This window comes from Platichthys flesus, chromosome 8, assembly GCF_949316205.1.
Source record: "Platichthys flesus chromosome 8, fPlaFle2.1, whole genome shotgun sequence".
In the NCBI taxonomy this organism is placed as follows: Eukaryota; Metazoa; Chordata; class Actinopteri; order Pleuronectiformes; family Pleuronectidae; genus Platichthys; species Platichthys flesus.
In genome coordinates, this window is record NC_084952.1 from 6,815,190 (window position 1) to 6,842,732 (window position 27,543).

At 41.3% G+C, this 27,543-nt stretch overlaps 1 protein-coding gene across 1 annotated transcript in view; it reads left to right on the forward strand.

Moving 5' to 3' along the window:
- Positions 1 to 12,981: 12,981 nt before the first annotated feature.
- Positions 12,982 to 27,543, forward strand: part of gfra4b (GDNF family receptor alpha 4b) — a 37,116-nt gene continuing 22,554 nt past the window's right edge. The window contains exon 1 of the mRNA XM_062393868.1: positions 12,982 to 13,364. Within this exon, the coding sequence (XP_062249852.1) occupies positions 13,322 to 13,364 (43 nt within the window). The 5' untranslated portion in view covers positions 12,982 to 13,321. The remainder of the gene's footprint in view (positions 13,365 to 27,543) is intronic.

The window sequence follows — 27,543 nt, forward strand, 5'->3', positions numbered from 1 at the left end:
CCTTCTTTCAATTCTCAACAGCATAATGAGACCAATTATCATGTGAGTCAAAGGATATTAATTTAATCAGCTCTGATTGTACCTCCACTTTATCAGCACTTCTTTCTTCTATTCTTTTGAGGTGAAGTTGAAAAGAAAAATCGGGAATAGTTGGGGAATAAAATATATATAGATCTTAAAAGCTGCAGTTGTTCCTGAAGGTGACGTGTTTTACAGATTTAACTCACTTTGCAATCAGGTCAAACAGCAGCCTTTCAGAATGTATAGAACAAAAGTGGTCGACACGTTAAGAGTCAGATCTGGTATAATGTAATTGTAATTGACATCCTGCTCTATCCTTCATTGCTTTCCAGTGGATTCTCCTGATAAGGTTTCCACAAAGCACGATTGCACCTGCGCACCCAGACACAGTGGCATATCAATAAATTACATTCGTCGTCACTCTAAAGCAGCTTGAATACACATGAAGACCTGGTAGCCTATAGAAGTGATAATCTGTAGTCGCGATGAGGAAAGGACGTTCACATAACTGCCTGAGTTTGAATATGTTTTGACGACTGATCAGATTAGCTCTGTTCCAGTCAGGCTTCAGTGGTGTTTACAGATGGCCGATAAACTAGCGTTTAATAAAATGATTATGATCTTTGAGTATTTGAAGCCCACAGACCAGATGGGACAAACCGCACGTAGAGATTGTTTTCACTAACGACAACTTGACACACTGAATAACAGATCAGTAACGACTGCAGCTCTCAGGGAGAAAATTCTGCAAATCCTGTGTACGTTCTCATATGAAAACAAACAGCATGGCTACCAGAAGCGTCTGCTGTTTATGTGTAGTGACATTTGCACCGAAAAGGTCAACAAAAAGGAGGAAAAAGTTTGGATGACATCCTGAAAGAGGAGGTGGGTGGACTGCAGGATGTAGAGGTGAATGAGCACACAAATGAAATTGTGAAATGAAGCTAAATTGAGGTAGAGGTGTTTATCTACTGGTATGTCTCCTTGGGAAAAACACAAATGAAGCCGAAATTAGTTGCAAAAATATTACATTTGCTGAAAATTCTAGATCCAAGTTGCCAACAACTAACATTTTAAGTCAACTAGAATAGCAGATATCTCCGCCAAGGCCCCACAGTCCCTTTTTTCTTAGTAGATCCATTAATTAATTATTTTCTTTGAGAATGGAGAAAACGTCAAAAACAGGAATCTTGAAATTTTAAGAAAAAGTCCACAATATGCCCTTTTATCCGGATGTGCACCTAAGTTATACGGGTTCTCCCTTGGCCTACACCTACCAATTTATCCTACCATTAAATGTTGTTAGTAAAAATCCTAAGCTATGTATACTAAGCCTCTATCCAGACAATTGTTCTCTGTCTAGTAGAGATAGGAAAATGGTTGATCTGTGTCTTCTACAGGCCAGGCGCTCAATCGCTCTAGCGTGGAAGAATGTACATTGCCCCTCTCTAGGCAACTGGTTAAACAACTTAACAACGAGTTTGGCTCTTGAAAAGTTAACCTATGTAGTTAGGAAGAAAGCTTCTCAATTTTACCTTATATGGGAGATGTTTCTGGACTTTATTAAGAATGGGGACATTGAAGAGGCATTGGAAATGCAAGGTGGCTGATCTGTTGTGAGGGAGGTGTGCTGTACTCTGATCCAGGTTTGTGACTGTAATTTTTGTTACTTATGTTTATATTTATTTAACTTTATTTTAATTTAAACTTCATTAGGACTTTCAGTGTAAGTTTTTGTCCTTGAATTTATGTTTTAATCATAATTTTTGTGATATTTGTATGATTTACTGTCATTTTTTACTGCCATATATTTAGGTTGGGGAAGGTTCTTGTATGTATGTAAATTGATGTAAATGTATAAAACCAATAAATATATGTTTAAAAAAAAAAAAAAAAAAATGTTGTTGGTAATCCGACCAGCCCTTTTTTGAGTTATCCTGCTAAAAAACAGACAGACGTGAAAACATTACTTTGGTGTAGGAATCTACATGAGAATCTAAGAAAGATTCAAACACATTGTGGGATTCCAAGCAAATTCACCAACCGGTATCTGCTCACCATCAATCCTGCTGCCGCAGTGGAAAACCCAAAGAGCTCGACAATCCACCAGGTCACACTCTGTTAAACATTTAGTTGAACATGACATTTTTGATGAGGCGCATCATACCGCACCTAACACTCAACCGTCTGCTCTTGCAACGAGGGAACACTCATGACACGCTCCACATCTACTGTAAATGCATGAATCTGACCCCAAAAAAAGAAAAACACGCTGCTTTCTACTCAGTGAATTATGCTGAGGTAACAAGCCTCCAGAGAAATGAGTCTGTGGGGACACGGGAAGACAAAGAAGAAATAAATTGCTCTACGTTCCTCGTGTCTGTGAGAGGACGGACTAAAGCGTGTTATATTGCAGTGATTTCCAGCTTAACTATGAAGTGAAGGCACTGTGAGATCTGGGGACCTGAAGCAGGAGCAGTTATTTTTTAAAGCAGGCGGGGATGACATCCACAGCAGATTGCCTTATTATTTATTATGCTTGCTGCCCGTTATGTGAGAGGTTTTACAATGACAGCTTATAAGAGAGCCGCTGTGAAGAGAGTTCAGTTAAAATCATGACACAACCTCTCTTGTGGCAGACATTGACAGGCAATTTATTTAGAGGCTGTTATTAGTTTGGAGTTCTTAAAGTGAAGTGTGTTAGTTATACTGTAAGTGCTTCTGCTTGATTTTACACACTGAAAAGAATTAGACATTAACGTTTAAAGAATCTGTCTTCATATATAGGAGAATTAAATTCAGACACTATAGGTTGATTTAGAAAGTGATGGGACCAAACTATTTCTAGTTAATAATAATCAAAGAGATGTATTTTTAAAGTGTTGAAATAAGTAAATGTCCATGCATAATTCACAAGAAGTGACAAATCTCACCCACCTCAATAAAGCTAGGGCGACATTTCTTACACAGTCTGGAAACGGTTACCCAATCACAACTGAGTGGGGCAGCTGGCCAATCAGAGCAGACTAGGCGTCATCAGGGGCCTTAAAGAGACAGAAATAAGTGTTTCAGACAGAGGCTGATGATGAATCTGAATATGAGCATAATATGTGTCCTTTAACCTTTACTCATTTACATAATCAAACTGCCCTGACTTAGCATGAAATCATATCTTTAGCCATGTTAGTACAAATGCAAAACCTTAATGAAGGTTTTCTCATCTTGGAGTATTTGACCAACCTGAATTTAAAAAGCTACCTGAAAGCCACAGTAAAGTAAAAGTTATAATCATTGTTTCTTCAAGCAAAGCTTTAAAATGATAAGCCTGCTGAAAGGTTTGGGTTTATTCTTCCACTGTTATCATTAAGAGAGCATACTGTTTTTATAACTGTTGGATAGAATACGGTAACTAAACATCAAGCATAGTGAATAATTAATTATTGGATATTAATTCCTAAATTTCTAGTGGAACAATCCTAAAACATGCAGGCGTATTGAAATGGAGCGAGGTTTACACATTTTAAAGTGAAATATATGAAAAAACACTGACATCTAATAATTGGTGCTTCGCATCTGGAATCAGTATTTGAGGGGAAATATGATCAGTGAATGATGCTCATCTATAATTCACCAAGTAATGGGATACATTGTACACAACATGGACTTCACCATATAGCACAGCCTAGTGCAAAATTCATGCAAACCTCAGGCTGTATGTGCAATAAATGTGCACATAAGCAATGCGAGGCGGTGGGAGAAAACCTATAGAGCTGAATAGTGCATAACTTGAGAGATCAAATCGCTTTGCCTAAGGGGGCAGAATGTTTGTAGAATAGACGACAAGATGGTGAATATTTCTTGTACGTTTGAAGGTCTTCTGCTCAAATTAAGTTACCAACCAGAAGATGTCAGCAGGTGTTAGCGGCAACCAGGGGAGGAACATAACTTCAGTTGCTCACCTTAGTGTCTTTAAGGGTTGTGGCCTTGTTATCAACGATACAGGCCGGACCTGAAGGTACGCGGAGGCTAAAGATAAATCTGACTGGCTCCAGGCTTGCATGGCAGTACTATGAAAGTCAGACTTCATTATGCCTTTTTAAACTAAACACAACCAAACTAACACCCATAGAACATGGGATAAGAAGGAGAATATCCCTCGTATGTTATGCCTCACTAATGGTTTGTGTTATCACCTGACACACACCATTTGCCTAACATACTGCGCAACTGAAACTGTGTTTGTGATAATTATCACGAAAACCGTGAAATAATCAGCCTCTAACCCTTCACGACTCTTCCTCAACTCATAATAATAAGAAGCTGCTGGATTTCTTGGTCACAGGAATCCACAAGTGGCATAAACATGCCCACAAAGAATAAAGACAAAGATAGCTCAGGAATTCACTGTGTGAATTTTCACAGTCAAATCTAGCAGCGCTGCCAAACAACTAATTTCATGTAGAACTACTTGGATGGAAGCGGAGCTCATTATAAGGTGCTAATTGGTTTTCCTCCCGGAGACAGACACCCTGACTTCAACCACTCCGCTGCAGCCTATTCCATTAAGACAGACGTTTTTTTTTAGCAGAAGTGAAAGTGATGATAACTTCAAAGAACTTGATGGAAAGCATCTTGTGAATTATAGAAAACTTCCCATGAAAACAACAATTAATGGATTGCTTATGCAGAATAGAAACGTGTGCACTTAAGCATTCTCAAACGTGGCCATGAACATTTGTGTAGTAAAACTCGTGTTCACGCTAAGTGAGATAACAGCCACAGTAATAGGTTTCTACTTCCCTGGGTTCGAAATAACACGGCTGCTGAGCTGTTTGCTTTACATCCAGTATGGAAAACAGCAGCGGTTCCCCTTTTGACCTCTGGCCTCACCAGATTTTGCCTTCTAATTTGGCTAATTGTGTTTTTCCCAGGGGAATTACATACACGACCGGCATGGGGAACATCAATGAAGAGGTGTCCGGGTCAGGTCAGCGCTGAAACATACCAAAAACTAAGAAAAGGCCCCCCCATCTCTCACTGTCGATGCAGCGGCACAACGTTATTACAGCTGGCAGTTGACTGGAAACTCCTACTGTTAAGGTTCCTCATAAAAACACGGATGTCCGAGGGGAGACAGGACTTTCTGGACACCCGTCAGGTTTACCGACTGTACATCTCCCCAGAACAGAAGCACTTTCATCTTAGCCAACGCTGCTGACAACACTTTACTCCACATTCTTTAGTCTCTTTGTGCTCAACGTTTTCATTTTCAAGAAATAGGCGACGAGATGTGATGTGCTGTCAGTGTAGGAGTTGGTTAATATGGCGAAGCTGGCTGTTTGAATGGACCACATTTATGTTGTGCTTTTCTATTCTTATCGACCGCTCAAAGCGCTTCGTACTATGATTCACATTTACCCATTGCACACATTCACACAGCGCAACTCTTTTTTCTATTTCACGTCATCCACAGGCTGACAGAGCAGCTGGTTAGTGGACGACCCGCTCTCCCTCCCGAGCCACGCAGCTTCAGCTCTAACCACTGCTGTCGCTCTGTGAGGGATTGCAGGGTTTCTCTCTGGGGATGTTGGGTTTTAGATTTTCAGACTTTTGTTAACACTAACCAGTGTGCGCTAATTACCTAAACATACCTGCTTAATTAACCCTAACATAAAGCCGAGGTTACGTATATCAGCCCTGGTTCTAACTCATGCGCAGCCCTGTAATAGGTCCAGAAGGCAGAATTGTAGTTAATGGACCTGAGAGCCAATTAGAACAAGGCTACATATAACTGTCAAAACCAAAGACTGTATGTAAAAAGATGGATGACATGCAGAATCCCCAAAAGTAATAAGCCCGCCTCCTCCAGGTTAGGGAACGGGACATGGACTAAACTAAAAATCAAGTTTTAAAAAAAAGGCTGACAGCACTTGTATCTGGAATATTACTCTGTGTCCATCTTTATTTAATCTATGGTGAAAATTGTATCCAAGACCTGAACCTGAACCAAAGTCTGGCTACACTCAGTCCGATTTGGTTCTGTTATACTGCTGATGGCATTAAAACTCAATGTAATATGAAAGTATCTCAGAACGAACCTGCTATCAGCCTTTGTTCTTTGGGGAGTGATAAGGTCTCAGGTGAAAATATGTTTTATGACTCAAACTGTGAATTTCTGGGACATATTTTACACTCCTGTTCAACAAAGCCGCTGCTGCTCTTCTCTTTGTTTGGGTCTATTTAGATCAACCATATTTTGGATTGAGTCTAATCCTCTGCGGGTCCCTTCAGATCAGAAATGACTATCCAAAGGTCCTTTTTGATTCAGATTCAACTTTTTATAATAGTAAGTTACGGGGCTGTACCTGTGTTTTTTGTATTGCATATCAGTCATCCTCTTAAACAGACTCTTTAGGATCAGTGGGTTTAGTCACTCAATATAACCTTAGGCCAAATGCTAATCACAGAAGCCTTTAGGGGCTACAAGCTCAAGTAGCGAGCAAATTTAAATGAGACACAACATTTTTCCGTTAACAATATACCATCGACAATGCACTGCAGCTCGGCCCAATCAATGTGGAAGAATGTGAACATCGTCATATCACAAAGGTCCTTAGAAGCTTCCTTTAGCACAAGGCTCTTTCACTTTTAGGTCTGCACATCTCATCTGCACATCTCATCTGCACAACTACTGTGATATTTTGATGACCCACCACCCATCGAAAATGGTAATGGTTATACACTTGTGACAACGCTCTAACCACAACCGCTGACAAACACAAGGATAAAGCATAAGGCGGACTTGGCGGCTAAAGGAAAAAGCCAGTGTCAACGAACACCCAGAGGCAGAGTATGAGCTATCATATGGACACGGGTATGCAGAGACTCTGAACACAGACAGGAACAAAGAATTTCACAAAGACAATAGATGACAAAAAATTGAAAAATGACAAAAAGTAAATTTCACACGGCTACCAATTAGACTAGGTGGTTGTAGGGCATAATTTGTACCATGACGTTGCGTCGCTGCACAGACTTTGTGCTCATTTAACAGATTATGCAGGATCTTAAACAAAATACTTTGACTTTAAGTACAAGTCCTAAAAGCGGAAAATATTTCAGCTTTCAGTCAAATGTGGTTTTCAACGGCAGCATCACTTCCCGTGAACATCTGCTCGGCGCTCCCAGCTCAAAAAGACACGCGGTGAAAAGCATAAATTCTCATCAAAATGTCAGCGACAGGGGCCGAGCAGCCATTTGTAAACAAACCCAAAATCTGCAGACACACACTTGAGCTCACCCACACATCTTTTCGGTGTGTGCTCCCACATTCACAAAATCCCGGGAGATGAGTTATGGATCTAGAGGCGCAGAGCTGTTGATCCAGGTGCCATCTGATTATTTTTGGCCACCAGGAGTGTCAGGAAATCAGTGATAGATGTTCTGGGATAACCTTTTCACCTCCCCAAGCCTACCACAGAGACACCCATAGAGAGAGAGAGATAGCCTCTTCCGGAGAAAAAAGAAAGCATTCATGAATTTATCATCTGTCAAAGCCGGCGTAGCCTGATCTTTTATGCTCTTCTTTAAAGAAAATCTCTGACTAATCTTTAATTACAAAAGTGGGAATGGCCAAAACGTGAGGTGAAACTAAAGAGAGCGATAGAGCAGATACATATGTTTCTATATTCATCTGTTGAAGAAAGGAAGGATTGAGGGGAAAAGGAGAAACAAACAACCCTCACCATTACGACTGTGTTGGTGTTGCAGCATGAGGTGGAAACTATTAACGTCATCTTTCTCACCATCTACCGCTTCCTCTCTGCATATGTGTCATGGCATGCATGTCCGTGTGTGTGTGTGTGTTTGTGCATCTGCGTGAAAAATTAGGCTTAAAATACAACCGGCTTCCGCAGAGCAGTAACATAACCTTCCGTGCAGAATGTGAGAGACACACCATCTGCTGTGTGGTGAGGGGGTGAGAGAGTCGCCGTCTGTACAAGAGGCCGCCGTGCACTCTTGCACCATTTGAGCGCTGCTTTATCTGGCACGTCGCTGGCTGTGAAACACCCCCGCCTCAGTTTGCGGTGACTGCAGGCGCCAGAAAAACCTCCCAGGGTGTGTTGTCAAAGACCGGGAGTCCCTCTTTTGTCACACTACTTGGAGATGACGAGTTAGATTTCCTCCTCTGACATTTAAAAAGGGGAGGGCTCAATGGCGATATCGGCTGTCCAGCGGGGATTAAAACTTAATTACACCACGTTAAGCCTCTTCAAATATTCAACGATGAGACAGTGACACTTCTGGCGCGGAGAAGAAGTTTCTAAAGGGGTCTATCCTGTACTGACCCGCTGAAAGTGTCCCTGGAGGTTCACACTGAACAACTACCGCTCTGTTTGCAATCAACCACAGACATGACGTCAATGTCCAGGAACCAGAATGTGTGCATGGCCTCCTTCTTTTTAGTCAACCCTGAATGTGTGGGGGGGTGGAACGAGGTCCTGAAGCACATGTCACCAGGCTCATTGTGGCTCGCTGCAGCATGAACTCTCCTCTCCATCTCTAACCTGCCTGTCGTCATTAAAACAGGAACGTGGGTGTCCGTCTGCCTCGACCGACAAAGATCCCAGAAATATAATCACAATGATCAGGGTGACGTGCTTTACAATTATTCCCTCCTGCAGACTTGTTCTTTCCAAAACCTCAGCGTCCCCCAGAGAGGCTGTGCATTTCTTTGGATGTCGGCTGATTGGCAGAAAACGAAACCTCTGGACGTGGGCAGTTTAGAAACGCCATTAAAATGAGGACTTTGTGTTTACTCTTGATGGATTATGCATCCGGGGGAAACCGAGTTCTGAAACTTGTTTACCTTGAGAGGGAATGGCAGCTAATGGCTTCTGAAAGAAAGACAGAGCTCGGATATCTCAAATTATGGTAATAAGTACAGAAGAGAAGCGAGACTCCTGCCACACAATTAAAACTGTTCACCTGATTAGACCCCCGCTGAGGTTTGCGTGGGTTGCAACAGCTTGACTGACGTCTCCCTGACTCTGCTGTTTTGTGCAAAAGTCAAAGCAGGACAACAAAAGCTTTGTCGTTGCCAAGCCAGAAAGTGGCACAGTGAAGTTTAATGTGACCTGGAGCTGGTGCTAGAAGCTTGGTTACTACTCGCAGGGCTACAGCGACCAAGCTGGGTTTCAAACCGCTAACCCTATTTCTATGAGGAGACTGTGCTACACCCCTGTTAGCATTACCATCTGTGTACTAAGCTGATATTTTGCAAGTTTCTTTTGTCTCCAGTGGTGGAAAACAACTTTTATCACAAGACAAGGACGTGTTATCAACTCAAACTGCAATAAAAGCTGAAGCTCTTGCAAAGTGACCACTACCTCCACCATCAACACCACCGGCTCCCAGCAAGAATCCACATTCAGCAGCGTAGAACATTTTGAGGAGAAGTAGGGGACTTTTAAGTGCTGCAAAGCCCTGGTCTTTTTCTAGCTAAACTCCATTTAGCTGTGTGAACTCAGACATGTGTGACTGTACATGTCTGTCATAACTGAGACACTTAAAAATGACAGAGCCTTTGTTTCATGTTATAAATTAAATTTCCCACTTGAGCCGGACCGATGTATGAGCTGCCTGATCAAAAGAATCCTGACATCAAAGCTTTATATATTTGGTAGTTTATGTTAAACTGTGAAATATCAAACCTACATTAGAATTCTTTGTTGCAATTATTTGATAACCTCAGGAATCATTGCCATTGTTTTTGTATCCGTGTATTTGCAGCTATATTGCATTTAAAATGTTTACTCCCATATTGGTTGGGCTGTGTTTCCTGTGATTTGAAGCCCAAACATCTGCCATTGAAGAGGTCTCTCGTTCTCTCTCTCTCTCTCTATCTACAAGGCATCGGGTGTCCTCACATAAATCCCACACGGCCTTCACCCCCAACTTCAACCTGAATGAGGTCTAATCAGGCAAAATAAATGAAAGCACTTGTGTGGCTGTGCCAACGACGTGGAAGTGCAGGAGCTTTGAAATCTCACTGAACGAGACAAAAAAACAAATCCCCCCCCAAACCAACGAAGAGAACATAGGCATGCTTCAAATGGGACACTGTACTTTGAACAAAGGGAAAGGAGGTCACTCCGCTTTGGTTCATCATGCAGAAAAGTTAGAAGTCTGCGTTTGGCAGCGAGTAGAATGCTGTAAAAATGTTAAAGCTGCTCCAACAAATATTTACAAAGCCGCTCTTCATCACCCAGTTCAGGCGCCTTGACACAACAACTAATCTCTCATTAATGTCGGGCCTGTCCACGTTGCTGCAGCTCACAAAGATGGGAAATCAATAAACCTTTGCCTGAAGCAACAGCTGAGAGTTGTCCATCTTCCATGTTTCAACAGCACCTGCTCTCCATATTGAAAGATTGCTGTAGAAGGAAGAGATCCTGAACCTAATGACGGTGGCTCAGTTTCCCTAAATCATGTTTTGTGACAGCCGGCACTGGTGTAAGAGACGGATACATTTCTACCGGAGAAATCAGAGCTGAGGCGATTCAGATCACGTCAGGTTAGCGTTTGTCAATTTGCGGGGGTTGTGCGAGACGAACCCCTCGGCACCCGGAATCCACTGGGACGGAGCCAGAGACTTAAGTGGTTTGAAAGAAAATAAACATTTTCCATCTCATTCTCCCTAAACCGTTGTTGGGGATTTTGTCATTCTCACAGAATTTGATGTTGATTTGAATTACAAATGCGGGAGCACATTGCGAATATGTGCTTTACCAAAAGATCCCCATGGCACAGAGTCGCTCTTTAAAGATTCATAAAGCATTCTCAGAGCCCATCTCCCTACGTTTAAGTAATCCAACTCCCAATAGAGATGGCAATGCATTGTTTCAAATATTCTCATTGCAAGCTTGTTAGGGAGTTAAAATTACAATCGCTGAGGCGTAAAGATATTCCGCAGTAACAGTCTTTCCAATCGGAGGCCTCGGCAGAAGAAAAACGAAAGAACACAGCTTAATAAGAATGGCTCGGAAAAAAACCCTTGGATGAATATTGCGGTTGCTCATGTACGACCAGTGAACGGCTGTAGAGCAGCAGAGATAAACAGGAGCAAGCGGAACTGGCTCTACTGAGGTCTTCATTCTGTCTTCGGACACAGCTGGATCATCCTTCTGGACCCCCGGGTTGCTTTACAGACACTGTCGCACATGTACAGTAGAGCACACACACTGCGTCCGGCTGATCCAACATGGTGACCCTTTTGTTATCTGCTCCTCACCAGCTCTGTTTGCCCGGATCATCTGGAAACTCCATTTGTTGTTGACGTTTTGGAGACGTACGTCAACAACAAACTCCAAAAGCACAACCTGGCCCACTGACGTTCTCTGCTGAACCATAAAATGAACAGATGGTGCGAACGTTGAATTCTTAACGCTGAAGAATCAATAGCAGCCTGTTTCCAAACAGTGAGCAGCTCAGAAAATGTGGCTGTGCAGCTCCGGTAGTCGGTTGTGACCAGAAACTGGATCCACGCTTCTCCCTGGGCACCAAATGATTGTTTTTTTGTTGAACAAAAGAAAAACCGATGCAGTTTATGAAAAAGAAAGAAAATACTTTATTCGGAGACTTCCGCCTACACACAGGTGACTTTCTGTATCTTGCATCCCGAAGCTTTCAGGCTTAGGGAGGAATGTGAGGGACGGCCTGTCTGGATCTCGTTGTGTAACATTTAGAGGTGTGCTGTCCACATGAATTTAGACCAACGCTTGTGCACAGAAAAACAGACAGAGGGATTCCTGTGAGTGCCCCAAATCTGCCTCTTCTACGAGTTGTGACTTCTTGCCTTGATACAGAAAATAGCTGAACATGACCATAAAATAACTCAGATTCAGCCCATAAACATTTGTGATCTTGATAACTCAGACCAAACATGACAGTGATATTACAGGAGCCATAATAAATGATAACTTGTGCGATTTTTGCTGCTTCAGACTGAAACGAGAGGTAATAACAGATTCTACATGAGAATATGCAGATTCTGGTTCGACCAATGATGTTTGAGCAGGCTTTGGACGCCGCAGGTAAAAAGTCAGTGTGTCGAAAAAAAGAGGAGGAACACACTGAACAATAATACACTAGCTTATTCATTAATTTATCTGCTTTCATATGCAGATAGTTGTTAATATAGATTAAATAAAATATTGTCTGGATCTGATAGAACTTGTTGGACTGTAAACATTGTACGACAAACAGAAGCAGGGGTCTTTCCATGAATATTTGCTTTTGATACAGGAAGCTCAAAAATATTGGTTGTTGCCCCCTAGAGGCTAATTTGTCTTCAGATGAGAGCCGATGGGCCCCTGAGATCGAACGAAAGGCGCCAAACTAAGGCCCTCAACACTTAGCCCTTTGGCCTCAGATCAAACTCGCAACTCGTTATATTTTTATACATAGATTTTGGAATAAATATAAATGAGAATAAATCACACAAATTATAAAAAGGTGAGCCTTTATCAACCCCCCCCCCCACACACACACACACACACACATGGAAATCAAATACAGTACAAAGCAGAAGTTATTACAAGAGAGATTATTTGCAAATGTGATTTATTTACAGGGAATATGACTACAGTCATCAGTAGTAGATTAAAAGAAATAAAAAAAAGCAGGTTAAGATCACTATAATCTCCATCACACACACTATAAATCCCTGTGGGAAAAGCATAATAAGGTTCCTGCTGCAGAATAAACCTCGTGTCACACTTTATTAGCGCTACAGAATCCCTGACCATGAGAGCAGGCTGTTTAATGTCCTCCTGCACAAACTGTTTTCTCTCTCCCTCCCTCCCTCCCTCTTCTTCCCGGCAGCACTCAGCATCTCTCCAGCAGCTCATTGCACTGGAGGACTGGTGCGACCACAGCGACGAGCAACAGACTCTCTCACACACACACACACACACACACTCACGCGTTACTGGACCGTACAACGCGCAGGAGCAACTTTCACTCGCATCATTTTACGCATGGCTCCGGCTTTGCGCAAAAGCGCGGCAGTGACGACGTCCTGGGAGAAACTGCTGGGATCCTAAGTACAATTCCGAGACAGCAACAAGCTGAGTAGACGCTCTGAGGATTTTTTTAGTTTTTTAGATGTTCAGAGATTTTCGCCCCTGTGCCAATAATGATCTCCACATGCAGAACAGGACACCCTCCTCTGGTAGTGTAATTGCGCAGCTGTAGTTGCAGATCCGACGCGTAACCTGACTTCTCGTTTCACACAGAGATGGATCTGTGGGGAGTTTATCTGTTCCATCTCATAACTTTGGGTAAGTGATGGCTTTTTGTGTTTGAAATCATCTGTCAGGAAAGGAGAATAATCCCGGCAGCATTTTGCTATATGATTGTACTGGCATTACTGACAACTGGTTATTTTATATTTCAAATGCCTTTTTTTTTATTTTTACATTTCAGTTGTTAAGAACATTTTTTCCTGTTTCAAATTTGCTGATTTGTGTGGTGAGCTCCAGAAAGGAGCTTACATGTGTGTGTGAGAGTGTGCGTGTGCATAACATGCGGTATTTCTACATGTGTGGATTACATGTTTAGCTTCACAGTTACATATTTCAGGTCACTGTACCAGGCCATCTCCCATCTCCACATTTCAGTCCATTATATATTATAGATATGCATGCATCATGCAGAATTTATACTCTGTGGGCTATTGCCCCATCATTTCAGCCATTTACCTACTACGTGCCTGCAAAGTTTTATTCTGATGGAGCCTCCCAGTAAATTGAGCATCCTCAGCAGTACATCTGTCATTGCAGTGAGTGTCACTGAGCCACCTCCTCTCCATGTAATTGAAGGAAGCTGGAATATTGATTTCTGTGGCAACTATCCACAGTCTTGTGAGAGCGGGGCCGTGTGTTGTTGCCTCTCAGCGTCCCTTTGTCACTAGACACAAATGTGTCAATCCGGCTGCTGCCTCCGAAGAGCTCACAAACATCAATACACCCGCTAATGACCATGACAGCGGGTCAACACTTTAATTTCATTTCCATCAGTTCTATTCATAATGAATACCAGCCTCTTTGAAGGTCTTCACTGGTGAAATGACAGGAGATGCCACAGTGACGTAAATGTGGAAAAGAAAAGAGCACAGTTTGCTTTTTGAATCGGCTTCTCTCTCCATCCTGACCTTTGGTGGTGAACAATTTGGCTCGTAATGGCTGATTAGAGACAGACAGAGGCAGTGATGTTCTCCAGCCTCATGTACGTCTTCATACTGCTGCATCCAGGATAAATTACTGATGGCATACATATTGTTCTAGGCAGATTTAAAAGGGTTTGGATGTCGATTCTAAAGGCAGCTTCGTTGATCTGCCCAAATTAATTAACCGAGACCAAACTGCGAAAAAGGTCAGAAACGATAAGGGGCCTTTTTGATGATTCAACCCAATTTATGTAGCATTCTGGGCAGTTTCAGTGACAGTGATTGCTTATTTGGTGAGCAAGCCAGGCTCCCACATTACCCAGCTCTCCCCCTAACTGCCCCAGATACCTGCGAGCCAACACAGAGGGATCCTGAAATCACCGCAGTTTTGCAGAAGGAGCTCTCGGAGCAAACATTATAGGAGCAATATTTCTCAGCTGGGAAAAGTGGCCATTAAAAAGATGGCATTTTGAGATTCTTTTTCTTCTTTGTCGGTTGAAATTACATCTCAAGAGTCAAAGAAATTCTGTTCACTTCATCATGCCCACTATATGTAGAAAATATTCAGTTTACAAGCCTGTTAATTTTGAGGTTTTTAATTGTAAATTAGATGGTGAAACATTTGGAGGCCTAGTATTAATTGTAGGAACTTTTGTCTTTCAAACTATTTACTCTGCTGGTCCACATGGAAACCATAGAAACACAAGTGATGAATACTTTAAAACTTACAAGATTAATTGATTAATTGATTGAACAAAAATGGCCAAGGCCAAACAGTCCCCTTCAATTCAACTCAGCTGGCAGTACTGTCAGTTATCAGTTCCCTAGATATGCCTGATTTTTTTATTAAGACCCATTAATTATTCCCTGTTCCCAGTAATCAGTGAAAGTCTAAAAATAAATGCCTTATCTTGCAATATTAAAGAAAGTCCCCAAAAAAATGTCCTGGATCCGCCCGTTGATCCGGGTCGGCACCAAACATTATTGAGATCTTTCTCGACCCATATCGCAACTTTCCACCAATTTTCGTGATAATAGGTCCAGTAGGTTTTGCGTAATCCTTCTAACTAAGAAACATACAAACCAACCAACATAAATACAGAGGTAAAAACACAACCTCTTTGTTGGGGGCAATTTTCTTTCAAGGACAAACTGTTAGCATTCACATTGAGACTGCAAACTAAATGCCTTTTATCAGAGATTGCTAGTGAGACAGAATGAGACTTTCAAAAATGTTAACTTTGGCCTTGGGAATGTGAATCAACCCATGTTTTTGGAGCCGGGCTCGGCTTATTAAGGCTTGCTCATTAGGTGGTTGGTGGTCTGACATGTTGGTCTGAGCTGAGACGTGATCCTGGAGCAGAGATGATGTTCAGTCCAGGGCTGCAGGTCCCGAAGGAAGACATCCATCTCACACAGGGTCAGTTTATTCATTCACAGGAGTTGCGGAGTTCAAGCCGAATCCCTGTTGCCTCCACTGTTATGAAAGATAAAAACTAAATCCCAGGCAAGTAGTCGACTGTCCAGGCCACGATCTTATCTGCATGATAAATGTGCAGCGGGGCTTATTTTGACAGATCCACACAGAGGCTTGAAATGATATAGAATTAAGCACAATTGCCTAGTCCAGGTCTTTTTCCCATTTCCCTGCTGCAGTAACGGGCAAAACGTGCAACAACAGGCCCATGATGAGTTTCATATCAAGGTGCAAGTCGCATTTGTAGGTGATTGAGTTTAATATTAATGGATCCAACTGGAAGACTAAGCAAAGATCTCCAGAGGCTTTCAAACTGGAAATGTTTGGACCGGAAATGCAGTTGACAAGGATCCATAAATTCATCATGACGTTTATAATAATTACAAAGCTTTGACAGGCCTTAATCGGAAACATTTCAATTATTATAAAAATCTCTATTATCATAGTGTTTATACTAAATGAAATGATTCTGATTGTAGTCTGTCAAAGCTTTTTAGTTTGCTCTCAGATTATATATTTTTTTTACTGTATGAGGTAAACTATTTTTAATCGCCCTCCTTCGACAGAGCTGCTTTTTAACTGCACCAGCGCCCAGCACCAGCCGGTGATCAGGCTATATTTTTTGATTTAATGGTTTTGACATTGCGGGATATGACCTGTGTCTTTAATGGAGACAGATAAGTACTGCCAAGCATGCTATTACCAAGCATATTGGCTGGCCCCTTGTAGTGGATTTGTCATGAATCTCATTTGGAGCACAGGTAGGACCCAAGGTGAACAGACGACCCATCACACGCCCGCGCTCTCCTCACGTGGCACATGGAGACAGGTCTGTTATTAAATCCATGTAAAATGGCGAGAGGAGATGGTGCTGTGAGTTACACCCGGACGTTAATACCACGTTAACACAGAACACCAACATATGACGGGATAATACCTGCATTCGATTTGAAGACTATTACTTGCTGTGTGTCAGGGTTGATCATTAAAGTTCAGCTCCTCACATGTCACTGTTAAACAGCACCCTGTGTGATTTAGTGTGACTTTCATCTAGAATGCCATTTTTGCACCAGAGATTGAACATAGTTGTAATTGTGCATTAATAGTTAAAGCTCTATGATAGTAACCTTCCCCAAGCAGTTAATGATTAATGGCTATTCATTTGTTTGACAGCAGGGTTGCAAAAATTTGGTGGAAGAGGCTTAAACAGAAGTCATTAGGTGAGGGCGGGGCCACATCAGCATATTCATAGATTAAGCCATGCAATATTTTTTGAATATTCTTTTTTGAATATTCAGAGTCTAAGGGATTTTATAAGCTATTGGAGTGGGACTCTAACATTGTGAGACATTGTGGGCATTTCCAACAATTTTTCCAATTCATAAGGGAGTAAGGTTAAATTTGTGTGATTTTCTTTTCTTTTTATCAACACATCAACAAGTTCTGCAATGGAGATTATAATTTCATGTACTGCTGTAAGGCTCGATTGAACTTAACGGGACTGTCGTCGGAGGTATGTGCCATTCCAGCTCAAATTATGAAAAGATAATACAACAAATAACTTTCTACGGCCATTTCTAAGTGTTTTTGTGACCGAGCAGGGGAGAGCTGAGCTTTGTGTCTTAGAGGGACAGAAGAAACAATGTGTGGCACGCTTTGTGGCACTTTGTTTTATGGGCCCTGCGTTTCCCCAAATAAGTTCCAAGGGAGGAACAATTTAACTTCCTTTATTTCCTCTAACAGAGTACACAGTTTGGGATTGAACGTAACCTTGTTCCAGATCTTTGAATTGCACCCCACATCCCAGGGATTCAATTGACTTAGGCAACACAAAATGGCAACTGAGTCTGGTTATCAGGTGGGCGGGGGGGGGGGGGGGGGGGGGGGATGAAGTGTTCGTTTAGCGCTCTCTGCACACTTTCGATTTAATTGTTTTTTTTGTCAGTTGTTTGCAGTCCAGGTAAATACAGGAAATATAAAAGAACGGAAAACTTTCTGAGTTATTTTATTAGCAGTGTACAAATACAATCAGCCAGATCAACACACAGAGAATAAACTTGCTGAGTATACACACAAAGATCTTTCGTTATTGTTTTGATTGAGAGAGCCCTAGTGGCTGAAGATACACATTATGTATTCAAATTTATTAAACTCTGACTGCATTAGTTTTAGCTGGATGCACTCGGCCTAATAAACTGGAAACTTGAGTTCTGTCAGTTTATTAATTATTACGAATGCTGCAGTTCTTTCAAGAAAAAAAGTAAAAATCTGGAGATTAACGGTACAACAATAAGGGAGATTTACAAAAAAAAATTATAACCAGGAAAAATACTGCTAATACTTGTAATTGTGTAGTTATGTTATCATGTTGTCGGAGCTCACTGCTCGATACAGAGGCTGTAACAGTTGATATATAAGCCCATACCAGTATCCCTGCTTTCTGTATATATTTTCCAGTACATTGGGTCTGTCCACACCAGTCGGGCTACCTGGGTCTGTCACTTCCTGTTAAATGGGATTAAACTGTGTATCTTAACCTGAAGTTCTCCTTGAATAAAGGTATGGAGACTGGTTATCAAACCTCGAGAGTCTGAGCTGCAGCTCCTCCGCGTCATGGTCTACAGGAAATACAACTCTATACAGGAAAAGAGTTTCCCATCTAAACCCCATCAATACATTTGAGGAACATTTACTCGCTGACGGATCTGAGGTTTAAAAGCTTCACAGACAGAAAGGTTGTGAAGCTTTTCCTGTGGGCTGCTTCTCTTCTCCAGCCAATGTCAGAGCCCTTAAAAAAAAAAAATTGTTTCGTTTAAAAATCTGGCAAGTTAATCTGATATCAGTCAGCCCGACAGCTCTGACCTCTGATGGTGACTTGATTCAATTTGCACAAATAACTGCCTGCATGTGACATTAAACCGTAATAACTTGAAACAGTAACATATAGTTTGGAGTAAAAGTGCTGAAAGACGGGGGCCATGAGGGTTAATACCAGAGACGTGCCATTGATTAGCTGAGATGTATGTGGGGGAAAAATAAATGAGTCTGAGTTTAACGCCCTGATCTATAATGAAGTGCCTCCAGATAAATCACTGTGCACTCGTTACAGAACGTGTTTACATGTGGAGATTTATATGAGTGAAGGGGTTTTGTTGTTACCAGCAAGAAGTAATGAGGAAAAAACAGTGTCAGATTCTATTTTACTCTTGTTTTCATGTTGTAAGAGGCTTATAGTGATTGTAAGAATGGGATAGAACCTAATTTGATAGAAACCGTAAAAGAGCTTATTTGTTGATTCAGTCATATTTTCCAACTCCCATCCTTAATCTTTCTTCATGTTGGCAAATGCAACAAAATGTGTGAAGCAATTATATTTTCATGTCATCAGATTATTTGTTACACTGCATCAAACAACATGTTTCTGCAGCCTCCAAGTGGCTTATTATTCACTTCTGCAAAAGTAAGAGTTCAGATGTAAAGAGGGTAACTACCATCCATGGTTTTCTTCGAAGTTTGTCTGAAAACATCCCTACGTGTTTCTGTTAGATCAGATTATAAACTGACTTAACTATCAATATAACTCTAAGACCGACATTGCTATTAATGGATTACTACACTTTTGTATCAGTACACTTTGTGGGATTTTTAACTCCTCAGATTTCGATTTATTAAGCAGAGTTAGAGATTCATTGCACACATTCTTCCTCCTGATTGAACCGATCCTCATCACCTCCGTCTAACTCAATCCTCTCCGATCTTTTTTCTTCTTCACAGTTTTCAGCCCCAGGTGATTTCACAGAGATCAGGTGTCTGTGAGCAGACTTTGGTGTGAAAAATGTATAACTGTAATTGGTAATTAAGATTACTGCCAGTCGACTAATGCTAATAATGTGTAAATAAGGACTATATGAAACCCAGAGGTGATATTAAACAGAATAATTGAAAATGATGAACATCTTTTGACAGAATGGAAATGTGAGGCACAAACCTTCATTGTCCAGATGAATATTTTCATTTGCCTTTTTCTCTTGGTTTACAAATGAGTCAAGATTGAAATTCAGGCCTTGTAACTATAACACTTACAAAGATTTTTTTGGGGGAAATCCCTAACGTGTTCGGAACAATCTAGCTCATTGTTAAACGTTTTGGTTTGGGAGAAGAACGTGATGCTTTGTGGTTGTAGATCAATCTTCCCACCAGTGCACTGGGTTTGGTTTGATTTGAATGTGCTCAGTGAAACGCTGAGCAAGCAGTTTCTTTACCTCGCTCTCAACTAGTGGAACTGTTGGATGGAAAGTTTTGGTGAGAAAAAGCACAATGCGTTCCAATATAGACGGATGACACTGCTCCGTTCCTCTGAGAAGCTCCAGGTTAAATCTCTAAAAACTGATCCTGCGCGTGAATGTGCAGAATCTGTGGGTGAGGGATGAGATTTGGGAACTGGATTATCTCTGGTTTCTGTTTCTAGTTTGACCAATCAAATTTGAGTAGGCTTTGGTTGCCAACATGTAAACAGTCCATGTGGCAAGTAAATGAGGCACTTTTAAAAAGACTTTGACAGAATTGCATCAGCCTTTTCCATTTACCACTATACCAGCATAAATTACATCTAGACCTAAAACCTACAAAAAGTTTTGCTGTTGGTGTTTTGTTTGGAGATTTTTGACTTTCGATAAATGACACCATCAGAGCGTAAACAGTGTTCAGCGAATGGAAGAGCGAGTCCTGGATATCCGCTGTCTACACTGGAAGCGCCAAAATATTGTCCCTTGTCCCCAGAGGCTACTTTGTCGTCAGTCAATAGCCAATGGGCTCCAGGAGTCCTCCAGGATTAACTCAGTGAAACGTGCAATGGACATGCTTTACACGACTCCAATATCCTGCAGGATCTGCTTTCACTCCACACACTTTTTCTTTTACTGAGACTTTCCTCAATTGTCACCTTTTAGGTCAGGGTCCGAGATCTCAGCTTCGATTGTCCGCCAAACGTATCGTCTTCTGTTCCACTGGTTGGTTATAGCTCACCAGCAGGTGAAAGGAAAAAGCAGCAGTGGTCATTGTCCTAACTCATGTGACAGTGATATTTCCCAGAACACCATTCCTTTAATGGACTTAAGACCATCTGTTTAAACCTGCTGTTGATCACCAAGTTTATACATCGAGGGTGGAAATGTCCTTGAGTCGAGCTCCTGATCAGATAAAAAAATGGAGTCTCTCTTCTTTGTGCCTGTTCAAAGAGCGGCTCTGAGGTTACTGACATACAGTGGCCTCTAAGGGCCAAACACAGGCTCATTAACTCTGCCACTCTCGTGGTTATCCAGAGAGAAAGACCGTTCCAGACAAGTAGGCACAGCCCCATTGTGACACTCTTTCAAACGCAGGGATTAGGCTCCACTTCCTGTCCTCTTGTTGAATTTCTGGGACGCTGCTAAATCTATCTGGGGTGAGCACAAACTTTCGTGAAGATTGATGGAAGCAGCTCTTGGAAGAACATGTGCGACAAAAGGTCCAAGAACATATATCTTGGTCTACCCCCCCTCCAGTTAGCTAACTGTGGAATTTGTATTGTCATTGCCACAATATGCCAGTGAGTGAGGCATATTCAGTTATTTTTACTCGTCATATTCAGACATCGCAGATTTAAACACCAGTTTTATGTCGGCAAAAACTTGCAAGACTGCAATTTTCTAGACTTTAGTGAGATCCAGACAGATGTAATCCTCTTAAATATAATACTTTTTGCATGAAAAACATCTCTCTCTCTTTTATTCCTATAAACCTCCAGTCAATTTGACCTTTATAAAATCAATATATGCAGAGCTTTCTGTTTCCTCTTTGACTTGCTGGCATTAATAACCAGTGATTGAGAGACTTTTTCACCAACCCGTCATCAGAACTGTTTTTCCCTTTCTCAAATAGAGATGACAGCTGCTGATAATCATTCCCCCTTCCCAGTTTCCCTGTGGTAAAGGGCTACTGTGTCATAATGTGGTCAGCTTTTTGGGCAGCTGTGTGTAACAGTATCTTCCACAGTAGCAGCACTAATTACAGCTTGAACTCAAGATTTACAGTCCTATGAAAATATTTGAATCTGTAGAGTTTCTTCAATTATTTCCATAAACACTGGCCTATTATGTCACCTCGGAGATATTCCAGTGTGTTAAGAGTCTGAGGCAGAAACTAAAGAAATCTTTAGGAGCCAACCTTAAAGTTCGACTTCAACATTGCTTGCGAATGATGAATGTAGATGCCTTGTATCCTTGTGGTCCCTGCGCAGGTTTTATGACAGGCACGATGAATGAGCTCCCCAACTGAATTTTTTAGATATCTGTAGCTGTGCATGTGCACTATATGGTTTTATCACTGCTGTTATTTAATTAAAAATAGGTGCAGCCACAAACCTTATAGTATTTAATTACTGTTTCATTGTTTGTTTACATGCACCGAGTGAATTACACTGCAGTTCAGCCGGCAAATGGAATAGTTTCTTATCAGCGTTCCCAGACTAGACCATATACCAGCTGAGCTATGGCACCGCACGGTTTCTCAGGGAAAATTAATTCGGCTTCTTTTATGCCCAGGAGGAGCTCTTCAGTTAATCAAATTGGTGAAATCAGTTTGTGGCCTCGTCGTAGCCACAATAAAAAGGAATGACTGGAAATGCTTGTTTGTGCAAATTGAATTAATGTCTAGACTGAGATGTATGAAATGTATAATACAGAGAATGGCAGAGCAGGAATAAGATCGTAACCTTGCAGCAGTTCACGAACCCTCACAGGCCAACTGTCCTCCAGAACACATCACTTGAACTACATCCCTGGGGACAAGAGGAGAATATCCAAACTCAACACAACAACTGCTTCACAGCAACCTTCCAACCTGATCGTCCATGAAAGTTTTTTTGTGGACAGACTGAATGAATACATGGCTGATCCTTGTTCAGGCTCCCTGAGGTGATAAGTACCTAAGAAACAAATTTGCTCCTGTTCCTCACTACGTGAAGTTTGGATTTTCTCCTTTCACTTCTTCAAACAATCCCCAGAACATGCAGGACAAGGGAACCAATACTCCATTGCCCCCAGGACTGAATGCAAATATCTGCATGACACAGCCTGTACTCTGTGGGCACAGACGATGGCTGATTCAATATCATCTGAACACAATGTTACAAGTTTGATATTGAAACCACCATCAGTACTGAGACAAGTAAAATGATGCAGGTCAGTAGAATAGTAGGAGTATGTGTGTCAATATTAACTATCGTCACCAAGGCTTAGCTGCAATGATTTAACACCTAGATGACAATGAAATCTCCTTTGCATTGACAAGAGACAGAAATCCTGATTAGTTCAAGCAGTTTATTCGTCTGATTAATAAAAGGGGCTCTACAGAGTATAATCTTTCCATATTCAAAATGTACATACTCTTCATTTTCTTCCACCAAACACCATCTTGCAGTGATTCGTCAACTTGCTGTTGCTGCTGTCGAATCATGAAACCTGATGATTATAGAGGCTGGACTGAGCACTGCTCGATTCCTCCAGTGTCCCAGGAAAAGGAAACACACCATTACCAAGGCAGCAGACGGGAACCGGCTGGAGGGCACCTGTCTGTGTGCGCTGCAGTGGATTTACAACATCTGCTCCACGCAGAGGAGAGGAAGCCACCTCCGCACGCCACCGCTTGATTAATTATTTTAGACTCGGAGAATGACGCCGCCAACAAATTGTGCGCGAAGAAGATGCTCATCTCGCACAGAGGTCAAAGATAGCTTTTCTGTCTGAGGAACTGCTGGGCGTCGCCAATGATTTCCTGAATCGATTCAACTCGGATTGCCAAAGTCTCAATTCGATTACCGACTTAATTAATTTTCGATTCAGTCAGGGATACTTCAGGAACCCTAACTCTAACCCTAACCCAATTTCTTGGATATGCAAGAGATCCGCAGAGATCTAATGGTGTAAACTGTGAAAAGGAAACCTATAACCTGGTGCATTATTAGAAATGTATCCAACACGATTAACATGTCCAACTCCTCTCTTTCTTTGTAATTCTGAAATCTTGGCTGTGCCTACAGTGGAGGAGCTGCCGCCATGGTTTCACATTCACAATTCCCTCTCAAGATCTGACAAAGGCATGTATTAATCTTACAATTTTATGAATCGATATCAGATCAGAGAAATTGTTTTTTAACCCAGCTCTACTCAGGAACATCTGACATTTAAACTCTTTTTTCTACCAGTCAGCATGCGGCTGGAAACCTTGTCAGTCACAGTCACAACTTTCTTCGACACATGCGCTTCACATGTCTCGTTAATGGACAGTGTGTAACGAGATATCGGCCTCGTTTGTGGAGGCCCTTGACTCTGTCGCCACCCCGTATATCTGAATCCCTTCCCTTTCCATGCCTTGTTAGGCCCTAATTAATTGGATCAAGAGAACGCCGCTAAGCGTTTGACAGCTCTGTGTGAGTGATAACTGTGAAACCAGAGCCACATTCCCATGGAAATGCCCCTGGAGAAGAATCACTCCATATTAGGTCCATTGACTCTCTGCCACACACTTCCTGGGGGATTCAACACTGCTGCTGTGATAAGATGCAGGGAGACCCCTCGGTTGGAACCCGCTGTACAGTGTGTGCCCTGATAAATATATCTCCGTACTGTTTATCATAATGCTACAATTCATGAACGTGTACAGAATGTGCTCAGAAATGTACAAATATAACCGTGACGATCCTAATGAATTCCATTACATTGTATCAGAACAGTATTTATCGACTGCTCATGCCAAATGTTTCCTGCTGCTTCACATAGATAATGTTCATCTGTTGAAACAAGTAGCAACACAACATGCAATATATTCAAATCTGTGATCTTTCAAACAGCATCCACACAATATGATAACCTTAAATACATTTGTCTAACGACTACTAATTTTATTCTCACTGAAATTATTATAAGAGCTGAGGGGTACTGCAGAGTTGAGTGACGTTTCTAATGCTGCAATCTTTCACATTACAATTAATTCGACAACATACATTTTAAGTATTGATTTGTGCAAATTCAAATACTTAATTCTTCCTATTTAAAATGTTTCTCTAATTATAATTTCCTATTATTAGTGTTGTTTAAAACCAACTACTCAACTTAAGTGCAAAATAGTAGTTTTGTTGAGATTCGTGAGCAATGAGCTGTAATATAAAGGGTCTATACATTCTGCCTATAGGGGCTTATAAGCCAGTAAAGACAATAATACTTGAACATCTGAAGGGTCCGGGCTTGTTATTTCATGTGCTGAAAGTTTCTTTTGCCAAATGACCCATTAAAGCTGAAAAAAAAGGAAAAAGAGCCAAGTAGAAGTTTGGGAAGCGAAGAAATCTCTGCTCAAACTTTTCTGCAGCATTGTTATTGCTTTCGAGATGTTGATCCATTGCCCCGCAGGTCTCGTGGCCTGCATCGTAATGAGAGCCAGATTGAGATCTCTTGCAGCATCGCATGTTCTGCCTACAGAAAAATAAGGGGCTTTTGAGCCAGGTCGAGGGGGGGGGGGGGGGGGGGGCATCTTCGTTGGTTAGCGGAGCAAAGCTGTTGCCTGCTTTTACCTGCCTCTGAAGTTTGCCCTTCGATCCTGGGGAGCAGCACCTGTTCCGGGGACGCGACATATTGTGATGTTGTAGCAAACAAAAGGTCGAGATAAAGTTGACTTTGCTCTTAGAGGCCACCATTTTTTTAAGCCTGGCTTTAGAAAGGAAAATGTTGCCCTCAGGATTAATATCCCACCCTAAGTATTTCTTGAATGCTGTTGAAAAGGTTATGCAGAGAGACAAGACAATGTTGTTTCATGCGATGAGAATGTGACTGAGCAACCTTTTGTGAGAAGACAAATTCAGCATGACATTTTGAAGAGCAAATATTGTAAATTTAGAAAAAGTTATATCCGTCAGCAGGTAATAGATCATATGTGATTCATTTCTCTTCTGAATATTGTGTCATCACATTGTCATAGTCTCGGTTTCTAACAAAAAAGTGGCTTTCTCGAGTTTGGACTGTCAAGCGAAGAGTTTGCATTTCCCATTATCATTATTAAGCAGGTTAATCACATAATGTGTCTGTATGCACTCGTTTTGAACAGATTAACACATCAGGAATCCTTGAGCTGGCTGTTGGGAAGGGACACATGTTGCATTCATAATGAGCTACAGCCCTGACAGTCTTGGTATTCAGGGACAAATGAAAGTAGGAGAAGCGATCTATGTGATTATCATACAAATGGCACTGGAGCACACAACCCATGTAACCCTTGCTGAATGGGTTCATATGCTTTATTCCAAGTATAATAGCAGATTAAAAGACTTGTGATGACATGGAGGGCAACAGCCGGGTACATTTCTATTTCTTTTCAATATTCTTGTCTTTTTCCACCTACACTGTTTTATGTTTTCGTGCTGAAAATCTGCTTATAATGTAGGTCTGGACCGGTTCACGTGAAACAGCTGTTAGAGGTTTATCAGTTAAAGCAGAAAATCCAGTCCGCAGGTTTGCATTTCATCTGTAAAGCCTAAAGAAGGATCTTCAAATGCATGTTCATCAGATTGGATGGACACGATAGAGTTTCAGAGTCACCTGACCCAACAGCTAACATCACATAGGGAGAGAATGATTGAGACTTCTATTTCTGGAGCCAAATGTACATCAGTCAGCCGTGAAGTGTTATGATGAGGAGATAGATGTTTATGTTTCAAAGCCCTAGTGTTTGTATAAATTACAGCTTTAAGACACTTAGTTGGTAGTATACAGTCAATGTGTTATACTGAAAAATCTGTTACGAGCTACTATCTGTTGAAACATCTCATCTCAGACATGTCAAATGTTTTGAGGTTAAGTGAGTATATTTTATTTTCTGTTAACGAAGTAGAGTATAAAACCACATTGAACTGTCTGGTTTCTTCAAATTTCATTCAGCAACACAGTTCAGAAATAAATCACTAATTTTTGTGTTGATTATTTATATCGAATGATATGAAATTGAATCCCTAGCTGGAGTGATGTTGGAATTACAGCATCCCCTGTGTACTGTGTCATATTTTGGGTTTGCACAGAATTTCATATTCATCATATTGATTTTGTCACTCTAGAAACACACAGCTCTTTAGTTCACCTTTTCAGAAACTCAGCAAACATGGTTAATGACCCCTCTTATTCAATTATGCCTCAGCTCTAGCTATGTTTGGCCCTGCGAGCTACAGTCCACGCCATCTGTTTGACTGAGTAACTATGAATTTCAGAGCTGAAATTAATTAGAAATTGTTATGGTTTATTGCCAGTTAAAGTGAAGCGACTGAAAAAGAAAATTGTAATCATTTCATGAGCAGTATTGCATATGTTCTACAAACTGTGACAGAAATGCCTAATGGATTTAACTGTCTGAATAATGAATAACTGTTTGAAGTGCGACTCAATGCTGCTGTTTACTACAAACATGAATACGGGTAAGGCTGAAGAAGTCAAAAAGCAACATTCACCATAGGAAATTCTAAATAAATGAAGGAGACAAATTTACCTCAATATACATAAAGTGTTTCAAGAATGCACTACAAATAAATAAATAACTTCCAGATTAGTTATATTGACTCCAGAGAAGGGCAGGACCATGGACTGTATTGGCACAATGGAGAAAAAAACAAGCAGTGTTTTCCCCAAAGCCCAATAAATAAATGGACAAAGCAACAAAACCTCCAGTCGGACTTATAAATGTTGATGAATGGTGAGCAACAAAGACAATCATGTTCCTCAAATAAGTTTTGGAGCTGCAT